General features: G+C 37.0%; 1 protein-coding gene across 1 annotated transcript in view; it reads right to left on the bottom strand.

Annotated features, from left to right (window-relative positions):
* Positions 1-17343, bottom strand: part of ZFHX4 (zinc finger homeobox 4) — a 158800-nt gene that overhangs the window by 139283 nt on the left and 2174 nt on the right. Inside the window, exons 1-2 of the mRNA XM_035708274.2 lie at positions 16928-17343; positions 15555-16057 (exon numbers count right to left, since the gene is read on the bottom strand). The exon at positions 16928-17343 is cut by the window's right edge and continues 2174 nt beyond it. Coding sequence (XP_035564167.1) covers positions 15555-16057; positions 16928-17343 — 919 coding nt within the window. The remainder of the gene's footprint in view (positions 1-15554; positions 16058-16927) is intronic.

Below are 17343 nucleotides of genomic sequence, written 5' to 3'. Positions count from 1 at the left end.
ATTACCCTGCTTCCTGTTTACAAGAAAAATACACAAACATGTATTTGTGGATTGAACAAAACAATGGAAAACTTGGAACCTGATCTATGTGTAAGTACATCAGCAATTTAAGATAAGACCCTTGTTAAAGCTAAGAATAAATTCAGCTCTGAGAACCACAGAAATGACCGCATTTAGACCAGATCTCAAAGACCGCTAAGTTATAGCTAATTTTCTAATCATAATGTAACTCAGAACCCATTGTATAGATGAAACAATTGTGGTAACAGCCTAAAGGCAAAACTAAAATTAATGCCAGACATGGAAGCTTTTAACAGTCATTTTTCAGCTGTGAGCTCCACTTACTACTACTCATTTGCAAATTCACACTTGGCAGACTTGAAAACTGGTATTTAAAAGTGTAATACATAGCTCCTTTTCTGTGGGCAAAATTCTAAGAAAGAATGGATATAGAAGTTAAGGCACATAAAAGGATACACAAATAGTTATTTTCTATGAGCTATATTTACCCATTTTCAAGTTGATGAGTATAGCTACATTCCTCTTCAAAGCAAATTTCAATTGAAGGCCAATTGGAGAGATAAAGTTAAGAATGGCTTTTCAAGAATGACAAGTCCTAGATATAATAGTGTAACCAAGTGCACTTATAGAAATTAAAAAGGAAAGTGTCTTACCAATAATAAGAAAAGCAGAAGTTGTCTCCAAGTACAAAAAAGCAATGCCAATAGACTAGATACACTGACAAGACAGGAGTAATATTTTCCACATATAAGAAAAGCTTTCATCTCAGAAGTCTTTTTTCAAAGCTATTTTTGTACCTTAATTAAGATCTACAGAACTCAGTGGAGTGTTTTTTTTTCCTCTCTCTCTCCATTTACTAATATATTAACTAAGGCACAGAAATGCTTGCCAAAAACCATATAAAGAGTGAGAAAGTCAGTTGGACACTTTAAGACAGAAAATGCCTATCCCTTCTTTTTTCATTCCTTAAGTTACACAGAGATAAACAGACAGACATAGACATAAATGTAGGGAAAGTTGGATGTGCACTTCTTTCACTGTCTTTTTCTGAGACATCACTCCACACCTTCCTACCACCCTGCTCCCCGAATCTATTCATAATGGGAGGGTATCAGAAAGTGATACCTACCTTGTCAATGCTTATTAAGCTCGTTGGTATTCATAGACATTAGTGCTGACATAGGCAATCTTTGTTTTGCTGTGTTTTAGACTCAAGAAAGCAATTCCAGAGACTCTTTTAGCTTGAGATAATATGGGAGCCTATCATGTTTTCTTATATAATTTCTCCTTAATGTTTTTTTCATAATAAAACAGAAAGAATAAATTATATAATGGCTATGTTCTAACAGTAGGAACACTGGTAGCCCAACCCCTGACCTCACTGTACTCATGTCAATACTTTATGAAGATCAGTAGGTCTTCGGAAATTGAAACCTTCAAGGAATATTAATAATTGTTGAATGGAAGAGGATGATGCCTGAAATAACTATCAAAAAATATTAAGACTATTTTATCAATAACTAATTAGATCAGATACTAAAAACAAACATACTTATGTCTTTATACCTACAAAAAGAAAAAAAAATATCCTAGTTGGCCAAAAAAAGCACCAAGTAATATTGCCGTTTATCCATTTTTTTACCATTACGAAAAAATAATACTCATGCTGACAAACATTACATAAGTAGGAGGGAGAGGCAAAGAAAGAGAAGACTTAAATTATACTGATACTATATGTTATTTCCCAATAATGGGACAACCATCTTTACTGGTGTGGAAGCAAACAACCACCCTTAAAGTTCTGCGAGGCAAGAATCCAATTCTTTCCCCCAATACCACAGAAAATCTAAATATTAACTTCCTAGATGACACAAAGGAGTAAACATTGCTAAAATGTGTTATAGAAAGTACTAAAAATGTCTCTGCAAACTTCTGGAACTCAGAAAGGCTGTTAACAAGGCAAAATCACAAGGGAAAATAAAGCACAGATTAAAAGCATTCTATATTTTCTACTAAAGACTAGTGAGCTCCTTGAGGACAGGCACGGAATCATATACTCTTTGTGTCTGTCTTACTCACCACTGGGGTCCAGCACAATGTGTTTCTAACAAATGAGAACAAACAAGCATTTCTGCATTACTAGAACATCAATCTTAACAACACGTCTTTCAGTAAACTTCAGTTATCATAAAATATTCCAATTTTTCATTCCTACAAATATGGAGAGTTCAGTTGTAGATATTTTTTCAGAGAACATTCTATGAACCAAATAAAGAATTTACATTCTGACACTTTAAAAAAAAGACCTAAACTATATGCTGTTATCAGTGATTTTTCTAATTTGCTATCCTACTACATCTCCCAAAGGCTTTCAATCTCTATCTATCTCATCAGTACCTCTTTTTCTCTCTCTGGGGATTCATATCCTTCCCGAAGATCGACAATTACAGTTACACTCTTATTTCTATCCCTTCTGCCACAAACAAGGTCTTCCTTTCCAGGTATCCTTCTCAGGGTAGGATCGTCACTGTGACACTGTCCTGTTTAAGACCGTGGGTGCTAGAGCCGGCCAAAATGAGCTCAAATCCTGACTCTGTTGTCACTCTTACCATGATGGATAAATTAATTAAGATTTCATTGTTTTAGTTCTTCATCTTCAAAATGGGGATAATAATAGAACCTACCTAATAGGGTTGCTGTTTGATTTAATGAGTTAATTTTTTTTAACTTAGAATATCTGCCACCTCGTAAGTGCTCAGTAAATGTTGTATTAATTTTCTTACTGAATTCATCGGCCGAAGTAGAGCAGATGATGCATAAGGTTGAGAGATTGGAAAAAAAATGTAATATTTAAAGATTTAAAGGAAAAGGAAGAAGGAGCTGACCAGGTACAATATAAGAAGTGACTGGCAGTAATGACAGTCCAGTTAACTAACATGAGATTGCTGACGCAGCAATGGCACTCCCAGGTATACATCTAAGAAAAATGAAAACATCTATCTACATAAAAACTTGTACACAAATGTTCACAGCATCATTATTCACAATAGCCAAAAAGTGGAAACAACAAAATGCCCATCAACTGAAGAGAGGACAAATAAAATGCAGTTTATCCATACAATGGAAATTCCGTATATAAAAAGGTATGAAGGTAGGTGGGGGATGGGTAATTGGGTGATGGGCATTAAGGAGGGCACTTGATGTAAGGAGCACTGAGTGTTGTATGCAACTGATGAATCACTAAATTCTACCCCTGAAACTAATAATACAGTATATGTTAACTGAATTGAAATTCAATAAAAAGTAAAAAATTAAATAAAATAAAAAGGTACGAATATAGATATACACTACAATATGGATGTATTTTGAAAATATTATGTTAAGTGAGAGAAGTCAGTCATAAAGCACCACAGATGGTATGATCCCATTTATATGAAATGTTCAGAATAGGCAACTCTAGAGAGACAGAAAGAAAGCAACTACTGGTTGTCTAGGGCCAGGAGAGGAGGGTTGGTTGGGGTCGATGGGGGGTAGACTAAATGGGACAGGATTTCTTTCTGGAGTGTTGAAAATGTTCTAAAATTGATTATGGTGATGGTTGCATACTTCTGTGAATATTTTTTTAAAAAAATTTCATCCTGGGGTGCCCAGCTGGCTCAGTCAGGGGAGTATGCAACTCTTGATCTTGGAGTCATAAGTTCAAGCCCCATTCTGGACAAAGAGATTACTTTAAGAAATAAAAAGAAAAATGAAAACTTTCATTGTGTAATTTAAATGGTTGAATTGCATGGGAAATGAGTTATGTAGCAATTATATTCAATAAATATGAATTCTATATCGATTATATATCAATACATATGCAAATTTTTAAAAAGCAGCAAAGCAGAAGAAAATGGTCTCAACATTCATTACACTGTTCACACAGTAGGCTTTGCAGCATATAACTTTAGTCCCTTCCCTTTCTAATTTAGAACTGATTTCTTGAAACATTTGGTCACATTTTCCTATATAATTTCATGCTTAATTCCATCATTTTCTAATTCCATCATTTTATAATTCCATCATTTTCTAATTCCATCATTTTCTTATTCCATCATTTTCCCACTGTAGACATCTTACATTTGACTAACTTTAGAAGATATTTGTCCTGGTTACCCAATGCCCTGAATTTCAAGGATCATTCTGAGTCTAAATGTCTTCTGATATCTGTTGTGACTTTTAGATAAAGTATAGAGCACTAATTAGGTAGGCATTAATTTGAGAACACCTTTGCTTTTAAAGACACTTTAAAAAAACACTTAGTGCTGAAAGTTCTGTGAAGAGATATCTGCTCCAATGGGGGACCAGGACCTGCCTTTTGTAAGGGAGAAAAAAGGCTTAATGTGCTCCCACAATTAGTGAGGCCATTTACTTTTTGGAGAACCTATCACTTTTACCAAATCATATCCTGTTCCCTGAACCTTTGATTAGTCATGTGTACATACAGACCTGATTTCAGTGCTTGCTGACGAGTCTTGCACAACATCATCAAAGGTTTATTATCTCTAGAGACTAAGAACACTTACAATATGCAGGAAGAGATTTCTGCCATTTACTTTAAAACCGAGTAAGTGGGTATTAATGATTAACTCATGATCTTCATCAATTTTTAAAAAATAAGTCTTCATATACTGTATTCTTATTTTTTCCTCTCTCTTTCTCTCTTACACACATGCACACAGGCATGTATTTTTTTTTCCAGGAGTTGAAGTAAAATAAGTGTAAGTCCATGTCCCTGGATATTCACTGAAAACATTCCTGGAGTACTGGCATTTTGCCTTTTCAATCTTAACACATGAGACCTGAATATATCCACATTTTTCTACACCCATTGATAAAGAATTAAATTGTTCACCTTTTGGAAAAGTGTTAACATATGTCTCAAGATACTTCTGCATCAATGGTTTTCCAATAAGTTATCAAACCATCATAATTAGAGGGGTAGACACAGTACTACAAGAAGAAATAAAAAGGGGGAACCCTGGGTGCCTCATCGGTTGGGCACCTGCCTTTGGCCCAAGGCATGACCCTGGAGTACCAGGATCGAGTCCCATGTCAGGCTCCCTGCTTCTCCTTCTGCCTGTGTCTGCCGTGCTCTCTCTCTGTGTTTCTCATGAATAAATAAATAAAAATCTTAAAAAAAAAAAAAAGAAGAAGAAGAAGGAATAAAAAGACCTAGCACATGCCACAAAGACTTATAAGTAAATATTATACCTGATGATCTATCTGGAAACACATATCTAAAGAAATGTTTACAAAAGTAAGCAATTAGGAATACGTTTCTGCGTTTATGACTTAAAGATGGTAATTATCCTCTGTGTTGAAAATGAACACTCTAAAAACTAAATAATTCTTCCTAAACCCCATCTTCATTTTTCTAATATTTAAGGAATTATGAAGGCCCACAACAGTATTTCTCTGGGAAAAAAGTTATTTATATATTCCCTTTGGGCCTATTTTTCAGGAACTTGGTTATGAGTTTGGTTATTCTTCTTAGGGAATAGTCATGGAAAAAACTTGGTACCATTGTTTCATCCAAATGTGTTTTTTTAATTACTTAATGTGCTAATAAAAATTATAATAAATGAAAAGTAATAATAACCCAGAACTTGCTTTTAGCCAAATTATTTCTCAAAGGACACTGAGGGGCCTCTGTTTAAAAAGTAGTGATAGTATCACACGGCAAATAGGAGATAGTTTTCTGCCTTCTAAAGTACTATGCAACATAGATTCACAAACCAACCAAATTCTAAAAGATATATCCTGGGGTTTGCATAATTCCTCTTTTAGCATGTTAATCTTATTTTTAAAAACAACACTATTCATTTGGTATGAAAATTATGAATCATCCTCCCCCTCCCCATGTCTGCTGTCACTTACTGCTCAGTGGTAAGTGCTAATATATGTTGAGTTTCCTTGTAAACTGACACTTTTTCAGAGGTGATGGCAATCAGACCTACTACCTGATTTCTTACCATGATCTTAGGCCCTAAGGATATGTGCTAGTGTTATTTTCAGGCTTGCCAAATGAATAGTGAGAAATATCTGAAGCCTTTGAAAGGTACCACACATTACAACGTTATAATGAACAGACTGTCCTTGCATGCTTCACAAACACCAGTTCAGATATTGAGAGCTTCTGTATTGCTAACAATTTTGTCATTTCAAAACTAAGATTATTCTCATTTTTCAATAAAAGAAGATTTCATTAATGAATGTGGTCAATGGCAGCGACGTCAACAACTGACACTTTTTTCTGCAGGGAGAGGTAGCCAGATTTAGGAAGGCAAGCATCTCTTAAATTAAGTCGATGCAAACAGTTCTAACAAGATTTGGAGCTTTACGTTGGAATCATTAACAAAATTTTCAGGAGAGAGAGGAAAGGAGTGCATTAGAAACATATGGTGAAAAAAATTTTTTTCTGAAACCTTGTAATGAAAATGGATCAAAGTACGAAGTGAAAGATAAAAGTAAAATAATAATAATATTAATAATAATTCAAAAGGAGAAAAATTTTTAAAAACTAAGTAAGTAAGGGAGGAGCAAGTGAACAAGTCTTCCTCCAGTAGTTATCAAGATGCCAGGAAAAGGGAATGGAGTTCTGGGCAGACAGTAGACTGTGCTTTAGTTGTTCCTGTTTGGGAAGTTAATGCTTCGGGAGGCACATTCCCTCTTTCAGGTCAGCGGGGTACCATTTAGTACATTACTGTTCAAGTACCCTGGTGACCTGAATGAATGCGTGCAGCTTCCAGAGGTGCTTCACTTGCAAGCCCGGAGAGCTCAGGCATTAGAAGTGATAAATATTCTATTAATTCTTTCTATTTAATATACCAAACACCCAAAAATGCCAGTAAAAGGAAGTTTCCTTAAAGCGAAAGAACTCCGTTGTGCCAGGAGCTTTGCAGGCAACCAGCAGTTTCTCCCCAACAGGTGTGAAGTTCGACCTTCTAGTTGGCTGCATTCATCCTGGCCGGCTCTTGTGTTACACTGCATCTGCCACATTTTTAAAGGAGTCTGCTAATGCTAACTTGAAGGAATAAAAGTGGGCTCCGAGGGCAGCCCAGGTGGCTCAGTGGTTTAGCACCGCCTTCGGCCCAGGGCCTGATCCTGGAGACCTGGGATCGAGTCCCATGTCGGGCTCCCTGCATGGAGCCTGCTTCTCCCTCTGCCTCTCTTCTCTCTCTTTCTCTCTCTCTCTCTCTCTCTGTGTGTGTCTCTCATGAATAAATAAATAAAATCTTTTTAAAAAGTGGGTTTCAAAATGATTAAGCCCTAGACAAAATTGTTAGGTTTGCCTCCGGCGCTCTGGCCTTCCTTTTTCTGTCCCACTCTCTGCTCTTTCTATCCTCAAGCACAATAAAAAGTTTTCCTATTAAGCAGCATCTCATAATGTGGGCTAGAACTCCAGCTCAGGATCTATCTGTGAGGACTTAAGTCAGGCATTTTGCTCTGAATCTCAGTTTCCCATTAGGTCAAAATAGAAACAGTAACATATAACTGTTAGGAAGAGTAGAATGAGATAATGCAAGTAAGAAGTCTACCTTATTGTGATTGTTGTCAGCCTGTGTCACTTTTTTAAGTGAATAAATGAGTAAGTCAATTATCAATAGGGTTTTACTGTTGACAGAGTATCTGCCATCAGGAGAAGGAATATTTTGGTAAGATTTCTTCCCAATATCTCATAAATCATATATAGACAATCAATTGCCAACTCTCTTTACAGACGAGGCTTTTCTTGATACAGGACACATATTCATGGATGGAAAAAAAATCAGTATTTTAAAACTTTAAAAGCTTCCCTTCCAAACTTGAGTCAAGCGATACAGTTGAGCCTATCAATGGCTCATTTCTTTCCATTTTCAGCTCTGCATTCCACTAATTTTATCAGCAGATAGCATGAGACAAAGAATTTTTCAACCTTAACCTTCCTCTACATTATTCTTTAAAAATTGCCTAATGGGAAAATACAACCTTGACATTTATTCTGTAAGCCACAAGAAGAGAGAGAGATGCTTTTTCTATGCTAGCTAACATTTCCAGTGAAAGAAAGGCTTTAGAAAAATCTGAATCAATAAAGTTTTAAGAATATGGTCCAATATACTTTGATATTGACATGTACATATTTTATAAAATATATGTAAGTATTATACTCAAGGCCACAAAAGTACTTTCCCTTAAAGATGAGAAAATTAGAGTATTAACATAAGATTATAAAACCAAGTGAAATAAAACATTGCCACATGCAACTATCATTATCTATGATAGTAACAACCTGGTTCTTGTAATAATCTATCTTTAAGCAGAACTCTGACTGACAGTATTATAAACTGAACTTACAAAGATTCTTCAGGAGTCAAACTAAATTAGCATCCTGATCCTATATGGGAGTTGACTGAAGTTGTAATCTGACGTTTTGCATTCTTTATTAAGTGGTTTTCTTCTTCGTTTTCTAGGTAATGCGTCAGTAGCATCATCCTCACGTGTGAAGAACACGAATGTTCCAACTAATAGAAAAAGCGCTGTACTGCCTTAGATTCCCACCATAACCCTGTCTAAAGCAGATCAATAAAGTCCTGCAATGCAAGAGGGCAATAAGAGGAAGTCAAGATAATCAAATAGCATTGCTCTGCAACTACTGATGACCCAAGAGAGCAGTCACAGTCCTTTGACTAGCCATTGTTGAAAGAAAAAAAAAAAAAAAACATGGAAGCTTTTGATGGTTGTTATATGGGGTTCAAACCTCAATTTTATTAATATTCCTGCCACACTGGAAGAACAGAGTGAGTCCAGAAGCATCACCTTTTAGAGAAGATGGCTTATACCCTACCACGTTAAGGGAACACAACCTCCATCGAGAGACTGAGCCGGCACATAGTAAGCGCTCCATCAGTGTTTCTGTATTTATTAGAAGCAAGACTTGGGATATCATTCAGGCATTCTGCAAACAGAACTTTAGCCTTTGTGCCTATACCAATCACCACACTCCTTCGAGGTTACAGGATCTGTGAAGATGTTTCTTTATAGGCTACAGGGGGCTGTTGCCACGACGGCCACTCTTATTTGAATAAATCCTATCATCATAAGCTCTCCTGAAATACACTGATAATTTGGGAAAAGTGCCTTTTAAGGCTTGAATTATCTGAATAATGAACAAATCTCCACGTCTAATTGAACTCAGCCTGAGCAGAGGCTCAGACTCAAAGCAAACTTGGTAAAGCATTTCCAGTAGAACTCAGGCAGGCCAGATGTTCTGGAAGCAGAACCACGGTCATTATGCACATGCCAGCTCCTCCTCACTCCACCCCGGGCCAAGACCCTTTCAGCAGCGCGAGGCCTGGTTAACATATGACTCTGGCTGCATTACTGCGTGGCATCCCAGCACCCATTTGAACATTTCAGCAATTTTAAACAAGCTCCACTGACAGGGACTATTAAATTGAAGCCAAAGAAGCACACAGGCAGAGCACATTAATTATGAGGTAACACCTTTGTATGCATTACCTAAATGACCTCAGGGTGGGTGACACAGAAGCGATTTACTACTTTGGGTTGAACCATACCTACACTTCACATGAGACAGGATGAACACGAGTTCGACAAAAACCGTAATATAAATCATCAAGTATGAGTTGACATGGTCCTGAAGTGAAGAGAATGGTAGTGTCAAATTTTTTACTGTGTCTCTGAGATGAGGGGCAGTATGATGTGTGGGGGGTGGTGTGTGTTCAGGAGGGGATGAGTGAGAGAAGCTCCTAGAGTGGGGCCCCACCCTACCCAATCCCCATCCCTGACAAAATCACTACACCCCCTCACACATTCGAATTTCATCCAGATTAAGCAGTTCCTTTAAAACAAAGTGCATCCCGGGAAAGACTTGAAAGTCATTTACTCTTTGGAGGCACTATTCTGCTTTTATGAAAGGGCTTCTTTCCCCTTAATTAGGGGAATGCTAGTTTTCTTTGGGGAATTAGATGGGCAATCTCGCAACATGGAGCATTTCCATGAAGAGAAGGTCTAGGTGGCATAAAATAGGAAGGATTTCAGAGAAACAGAGAAGAGCATAATAGCGTGTGCCTGACCCACAGGGAGATGCTAGCACTGGTTAAGGAAAGACAGGTTGAAAATAAAATAGGAGGATTCCTTCGCACACTTTGCTCCCTTTAAATTTCGCCTGGGTTTGTTAACAATTTCACACACTAAGAATCATTTTATCTATTCTGACATGGATGTAGTAAGTTGCTAATGCTGGGTCTAAAGTAATCCTTTTAGGGGTTGATGGGTATTAACATATATATTTTATATTTGGATAGACAGATTTCTAGTCATTTTTTTCTACAGGAATACAAAGAGTGTTCTCAGCTCACGATGTAATATATTACTTGCCATGTGAAAGCAGTGAGAAAGTCCATATTTGTGCTGGAGTAGCCGTGTTATAACACATGGCTGTGCTTCAGCAAATGTCAGGCTTAAAAACAGAAGTAGACGTAGCAGATAGGGCTGGCCAATTACGTTGCGATCTGAAAACACTAGTGATTTATTAGTTGCTATTAGCTAACCAGCCCCTTTCCGTTTGATCTGCGTATTTATTAGTTATAAGTATTATGCAAGCTGTATTGTTTCACCACAGAAACTGTTTTTTCAACCTCTGCCTTGTCTTTTTGTATGAGAATACAACAGAATAATTTGAGTTGTGATTACTTTTTTTAAAAAGAAATCCTGCACCTGGAATTAAATTTCACACCGCATTTCAACCTTGAAAGAAACATAAATCTGAAACCAATACAAAAAGTGTAAAAATTTCCATATTCGGGTTAATGTTTAGCAACAGAAAAGAATAACTTTTGTTTATCTCTGAAAACAGCTTTCTTCATCTAAACAAATGACTAGAAAAAGATTAAGAAAAACCTGTTTTTGGTTTCTTAGATACACACACATATTCCAATTTCCTTTTGCACAATGACTTTTATGCAAATGTGTACCACACAATCTCCTGACCTCTTTTACCATCACACCGGGACAATGACAGTTCAATAATTGAAACGGTACATATCTGGTATATTTGATTTTAAATTGCGAAGTTGGACTCAGGCCTATTGAAATGAAAATGCTTGTGATTCTTTGTTAATTCCAAACTGATCGGGTTATTATTCCTACTAGTAAAAAAAAAATGCAAAAAAGTAGGTGAAGCTAATTATTCCATTTTTTTATTTCCCTTCCACATACTTTTCCCAATGTGGCTCCTTGCATTCTCTTCTGTGACCCTCCCCCACACCTTGATTTTAGTTCTTAACCCGGATGCTTTCATCCATAACACGGATAATGAGAAAACTCCAAAAATGTTCCTTGGGGGAATGTTACACTAAAAGTTACCTAGGACTAAGTCCCACGTGTGTTCTTTTGCTCACCATGGAGACAAGCGATTCATTCACTGCTCTCAGCCAATTTGAAATCCAAATATGAAAATAGCATTATGGAATTCAGACAGACTATTCTGCTTCACTACTAGCAGATGCAGGAAGAAAAAAGGCTGGTATAATTAAGCTTTTGACTTTGAACCAGCAAAGCTGTGAACACCTCACTTAAAAATACATATAATATTATAAGAGCAGCTGAAGTGCAGGTGTGGCAAGAGGATTTGCAAGCCCTGCATAGGATGGGTGTAGACCAATCAGCTGGCTGCAAGGTCTTATCCGTTCTGGGACTAAACTAAACTGTAAAACTGAAATATGGCCAAAGTCGTATATGTTCTTCTTTGGTTTGAATGTGTAGCGCTAAGTGGCTTTCATTATATCTTTTTACTCTATTCTTTAGAAGAAGTTTGGGATCAGTTAAAGGGTAGACCAATTGTAATGCTTTAAAAAAAAATGAGGGTTGGAAGTAAAGGGGTTTCCTTAATACATATCTCTGTTATTCACGTATTCATTCTACAAATTTTGAGGACTTATCATGTGAATATCAGTTGACAAAAATATGTAGAGGATGCAAAGGTGTGAAATTGGAAGAATATAATCAAATCTAATTCAGTAGTTAGCTAAGAAACACTGCTTTTGCATCATATCTAGATCTAGATGTCGATATAGATAAACACACGTGCACACTTTACAACACTGACTTGTAGCTATCTGTGCACTCAGCATTTGTTAACCTCACTTTAAATATGCTTTTACACATGGGAAGAGAAGATGAAGGGCAATCTGTAGTTTCATTTTATTGTTTTAATTTCCTAGACCAATTTTGCTTCACCATTAAAATTTCTGGAGGAAAAATCAAAATTTAATAGTGCTTAGCACTTGAGAGAATTGTGCTTGAAGAAGTAAGATTTCCTTAACAATAACAAAATCCCTTTAAAAAAAAATTCTAAGGAAAATAATACTGCCAAAAAATGAATACAGCTTTGTTTGTTTTTGCAGTCATCGTTAGCAATAGACATAAAGGTATTCTTTTTTTGAGTCCATATGGAAAGATCATCAACACATTCTGCCTCTGGGTTCTTTGCCAAAATACCATAACCCACAAGCCTTCTACCTTAAACATAAAAGGAAAGGTGTTGTTCTGGTCAAATAAAGAAATAATTTTTACTAGCATACGTCTAATGTTAAAGCTGCTTAAATCCTGCCAAATACATTAAAACAACATCTGTAAAACAGATTTTCATTAAATTGATCAGTTTAAAGTTAAGCAGCTAGGCAGATGATGCTTTTAAGCTAACCCCTAACCTTTAACCTTTAACCTCCTTAAACTGGAAGAAGGACACACACTTCTTTTAGTAATACTGCTCCAGGTTGACAATGCAAGAGGTAAAGTGGTCCATTCAAATCGAACTGACACATAACCACATTTAGAGTGTTATGAATCAATATGTTGTCAATAACGAGGAAAGCTGTTTTCTCACAGCTCTGTATTTGTCTTATAACTGCTACTTGTCACTTTCCCTTAAAGTCTGAATAATTCACGATGCAAAATGATGTAAATTAAACTCTAATGAAAATGAATTTTATATAGGAGATTATTGTCTAGTCATTAACTCAGAAACTATTTTAAGTCTAATTTTAATATTTTAGCCTATTACAAACCATCACTTTTTTCTTCCCAGGCCCAGGCCAATTTGTTAGGTTCTCATTTAAAAGCAATTAATGTTACTTATGAAGCAATTTCATTTTGCCGACATAAGCCGACCAAGCTTGCTAATATTCTCATTACTACACTTGAAAATTCTCTATATCTGACTCATTCAGTTTCTGTAAATCAGTTTCGAAAAGGCATCCTCAACACACTACTACTCTAGAGCATTTTTCTAGTTACTACTGGAAATAATGAATACTCCTTGAAGGATAATGCAAAATAATATAGTTCGATTATCTAATACCAAGTTTCCATAGCTCAAATATTTACCTCCTCAATCTTCTTTTAATTCAAGGTAAGTTTGTTCAAAGTATGCTTTTGTTTGTTGGCTGATCATTTTTAAGCACTATGCTACAAAGACTCTTGAGTATTTAAGAGATAAACAAAGCAGAGTGGGGGACAAGTAAATTTTTATATGCCTTTATAACATTTTTAAGGGGAGAATACATATATCCTTTGGTTCTGGGATCTAAAGCTCTCTGCCTTAAAGCCCTCTTTATAAACAAGCTTTTATCTCATTTGCCTGTTACATTCGAGGGCAATATCCAACTCTCCCTGAAAAGAAACTTCAAGAGTAACTCTGACACTTAGCAAATTGTTCTGCAGATAGTGAGATCAACTCATACTCATGGAAAGAATGGATAAACTTAATACACACACGTTTAAATAATCATCAAACAATTAGATTAAACAACCTTTCCTGAGAAAATAAACAGTAACACTCTACCTTTCTTTAGCTTCCCACATGAGATCAATAAAATAGAAAAATTTGTACATTTATATCTTCTATTCACAACATGTTAATTTAAAGTGTTAGAGGAGCTGCGTGAATATAAACACAGTTCATGAATATTCTATATGGCTCCCAGGGTCCAGATCTATTATTTATACAAACTTAATGTTTGTTGTTTTTTTTTCCTCCTAGGTATTCTAAAAGTTTTAATAGGTCAGGTATCAACAGGAAAAAAAAAAAAAGTTGACAATTGAACAGTAAAACCTATGAATTATAATACAATTAATCCTTTCTATTATATTTTCAATACCATCAACTTAGAAGCTTGCCATCCTACATTAGGGCTTGTACTCCCCTCAAACTGTGTAACCCAAATCTAATGCTTTCATTATTGATCCACAGAGCACCGATATCACAGGAACAATGTTACAGATTCTCACGCCACATCTTTAGGTTTTTATGCTCAGTACCTCAATCTAGAATTTGAACTTCAAGAAACAACCCAAACTAATAGTGCCAGCCCAACCCAAATAAATAATTCCTGCACCTGCTCCAGAGATCCACAATCTGCCCTTTCTGTTGTGTGTTTATAGTCTGAAATAGTATTAGAAAAGCCATAGGTATTCTAATCGCTGGTTAACTCCTGATAGTATAGTTATCACTGATTTCTAGTATAAATCAATAGATAACACTTGCAAAATGGATTTTGTAATCATATTTAGAGCTTGTTACAATGACTAATGGTTTGCAATATTTTCTGAATTTTAATATCCTCTAGACAAAAGAAGTTTTTAATAAGTTACCAAGTTATTCATCATAGAAATGAATCTGTTACATTTGTACAAGAACCAAGACAGTCCAGCCAACTCAGTAAACAAACTCACAAAATAAATTAACCAGTAATTAGGGTTTAGAAAAAGTCAAGACAAGTTGTGTAGTCAATGGCGTTCACCAGTTGCACATATTCATTACATCTGCATAGTTGTTTTTCCCAGGAAAGATAAAAGTATATTTGCCATTTAATGAACATTTTTATTTGCTCCACTCCCAGTGGGGGTAAGGTCATGCAAAATAACAACTGAGTTAAGTGGAAGACCTTGAACTGATGCTAAGCGAAAATGTGTTTACTCAAAACTTACAGAAAAACAACAACGGAACACACACACACTCACTCACACACACTGTGTTTAGATCGCCCCTGTTGACAGACACCAAACAACAAAAGATGATGCATTCACGAAGTAGCACGGTTTTCGCGATCTGTTCCCTATAACCATGAACACTTAGCCAAGAGTAGTGCCATGTGTGTTTGTTTCTCATCAATCAATAAAAGGAGTAGAACAGTATTATTTTATAGGTGAAAATACTCAGAAAGGTTCTTTTATTTCCGGGAAACCAGTAAAGCAATCAATGCCACCGACATAGGTATAAAAGGGACATATGGCAAATCTTTTAAACACATTCTCCAAATCCATGTATCCCAAAATACGTTTAGTAACGTTAAGCAGGAACTGTGTACCTTGCCCTTCTATTTTTTTTTTCCTCGTTCTTTCCTAACTTGCAGATTTGTGCTCCAAGCTCTGAAACAGTTAATTCCCTTCTCTACTCTGTGCCAACGGAAATGGATGTCACTGCTTACCTTGTAGAGCTTCAGGGCCGCCTCATGCCTGTGATTGGTGGTATGCAAGCGTAATTTATCCACACTGTTGGTGTAGTAGTCACAGGCATTACATTTCAGGTGAACGGGGTTGCCAATGGCAATACACTTCAGCCTCCACTCATTGCTTTTGCCCCCTTCTTTAATGTGAGCCACCAGTTGATATTTCTGCATATGTTTATCAGTCTTGCAGTGGAGCTGGAAGTTGGCTTTGAGCTGAGTGTTGTAGTTACAGAGCTTGCACTGGTAGATATCTCCAATTACAGCCCTCCATTCCTCTTCAGGGAGAGAGCGCTCACTGCTCACATGCACACTTAGGGCCTCCAGGCTGTCAGAGGTGAATTTGTTGCAAACAGCACACTGGAATAGCTTCAGTGCTGGGTCACTGATATAAGGTGACAGCTCTCCTGCAGTAAGGAGGGACAGGTCATCACCCATTAGCTGACCACTGGCAAGCCGGATTTCAGGCGGCAGCTCATTATTTACTACAGGAAAAAAAAAATTAAAAGGAAAAATAGAGACTAGAAAACACAGCACACACAAAGGAATCTGTAAAATAAAGTCTTGACAAGGAATGTGCTTTCTCTAGAGCTTAAACTATAAAAAGCTGTAATAGGATTGAATCAGGATCAATTACAATCATCCCTTTCAACTTCTAAATTCCCTCATCAGATAGCTTTAATTACTCCTACTGGGCATGATGTCATTCTGAAATTTGTATTTTCGAGGGCGAGAAAGTTGATCAATACCATAACAAAACAGTCACGTGCTTGCAATTTAAGAGCCTAGCTAAACTTACATAAGCACTAATTGTTATTTTGCAATTTGTCTAAAAGCTTGATGAGATTTGGCTAATACCGCCCGCGTGCCTGTAATCTACTGCCAAATACCTGGGATAAGGTAACGGTATTACTGTTAGTTTAACTGCCTTCAATCACAGACATTAAAATATTTTTTCAAAATGTTTGATTAAAAATAACGGTATACCCTTTGGAAGCTCACGTTGGATATTTTAGGGAATGCTGGCTGGGACTGATGCTACAAGCCCTATAAGGTACAACTAATAACTGTAGGGCAACTAATGCAAATCAGCATTTGTTAATCAACCTGCTGAATGAAGAGGGAGTTTGCCGGCACCTCTTATGCTGCCCTTCATCCCTTAACTCCTTCCTCTCTGGAGTTAATTCAGGTTTGAAGTAAGGCACAAATGGTTTCATTATCCAGCTGAAAGAGAAAGTCCCTTCTAGTAAACGGTCCCCAATTTGTTGGCACTCACCACTTTATCTGGGCGTATCACGCCAAATCAAAATGTGATTAGAAACTAAGAGCAGTGCAGAAAAGCAGTAAATACTGACCAAGTCCTGGTGCCAAGGCAGCCGCTGTCGCCGGGTCCAGCTGGAATGGATTGATCATCAGTTGCGGGTCGGCAGGGTTTTCCAGCTTCATTCCGGTCAGGCCTATGTTCTGGGCTAGGTAGTACTGATAAAGCTCTGCCTCTGCCGGGGCGAGGCCCAAGTGCAGGTTATGCTGGATCTGCTTCATGTTCTGCTGCAAAAGCATCATATTATGCATGTGCTTTTCGCTGGTCATATGAATTCGGAGGTTCCTTGCGACGTTGGTTTCGTAATCGCAAACCTCACACCGCCAGGTGGGTTTCTGCTTGGGCTTGGATGGAGAGGGTGTCCCGCAGCCACTGAGGCTGGTATTGGGGGCTGGGGCAGAGTGGCCAAACACCTGCTCGCCATTGCCATTTTGGAGATTCTGAACATTG

Source organism: Canis lupus, chromosome 29, assembly GCF_003254725.2.
Source record: "Canis lupus dingo isolate Sandy chromosome 29, ASM325472v2, whole genome shotgun sequence".
NCBI lineage: Eukaryota > Metazoa > Chordata > Mammalia > Carnivora > Canidae > Canis > Canis lupus.
The sequence above is the reverse complement of the archived record's forward strand: the minus strand, read 5'-3'. Positions and strand labels throughout refer to the sequence as shown.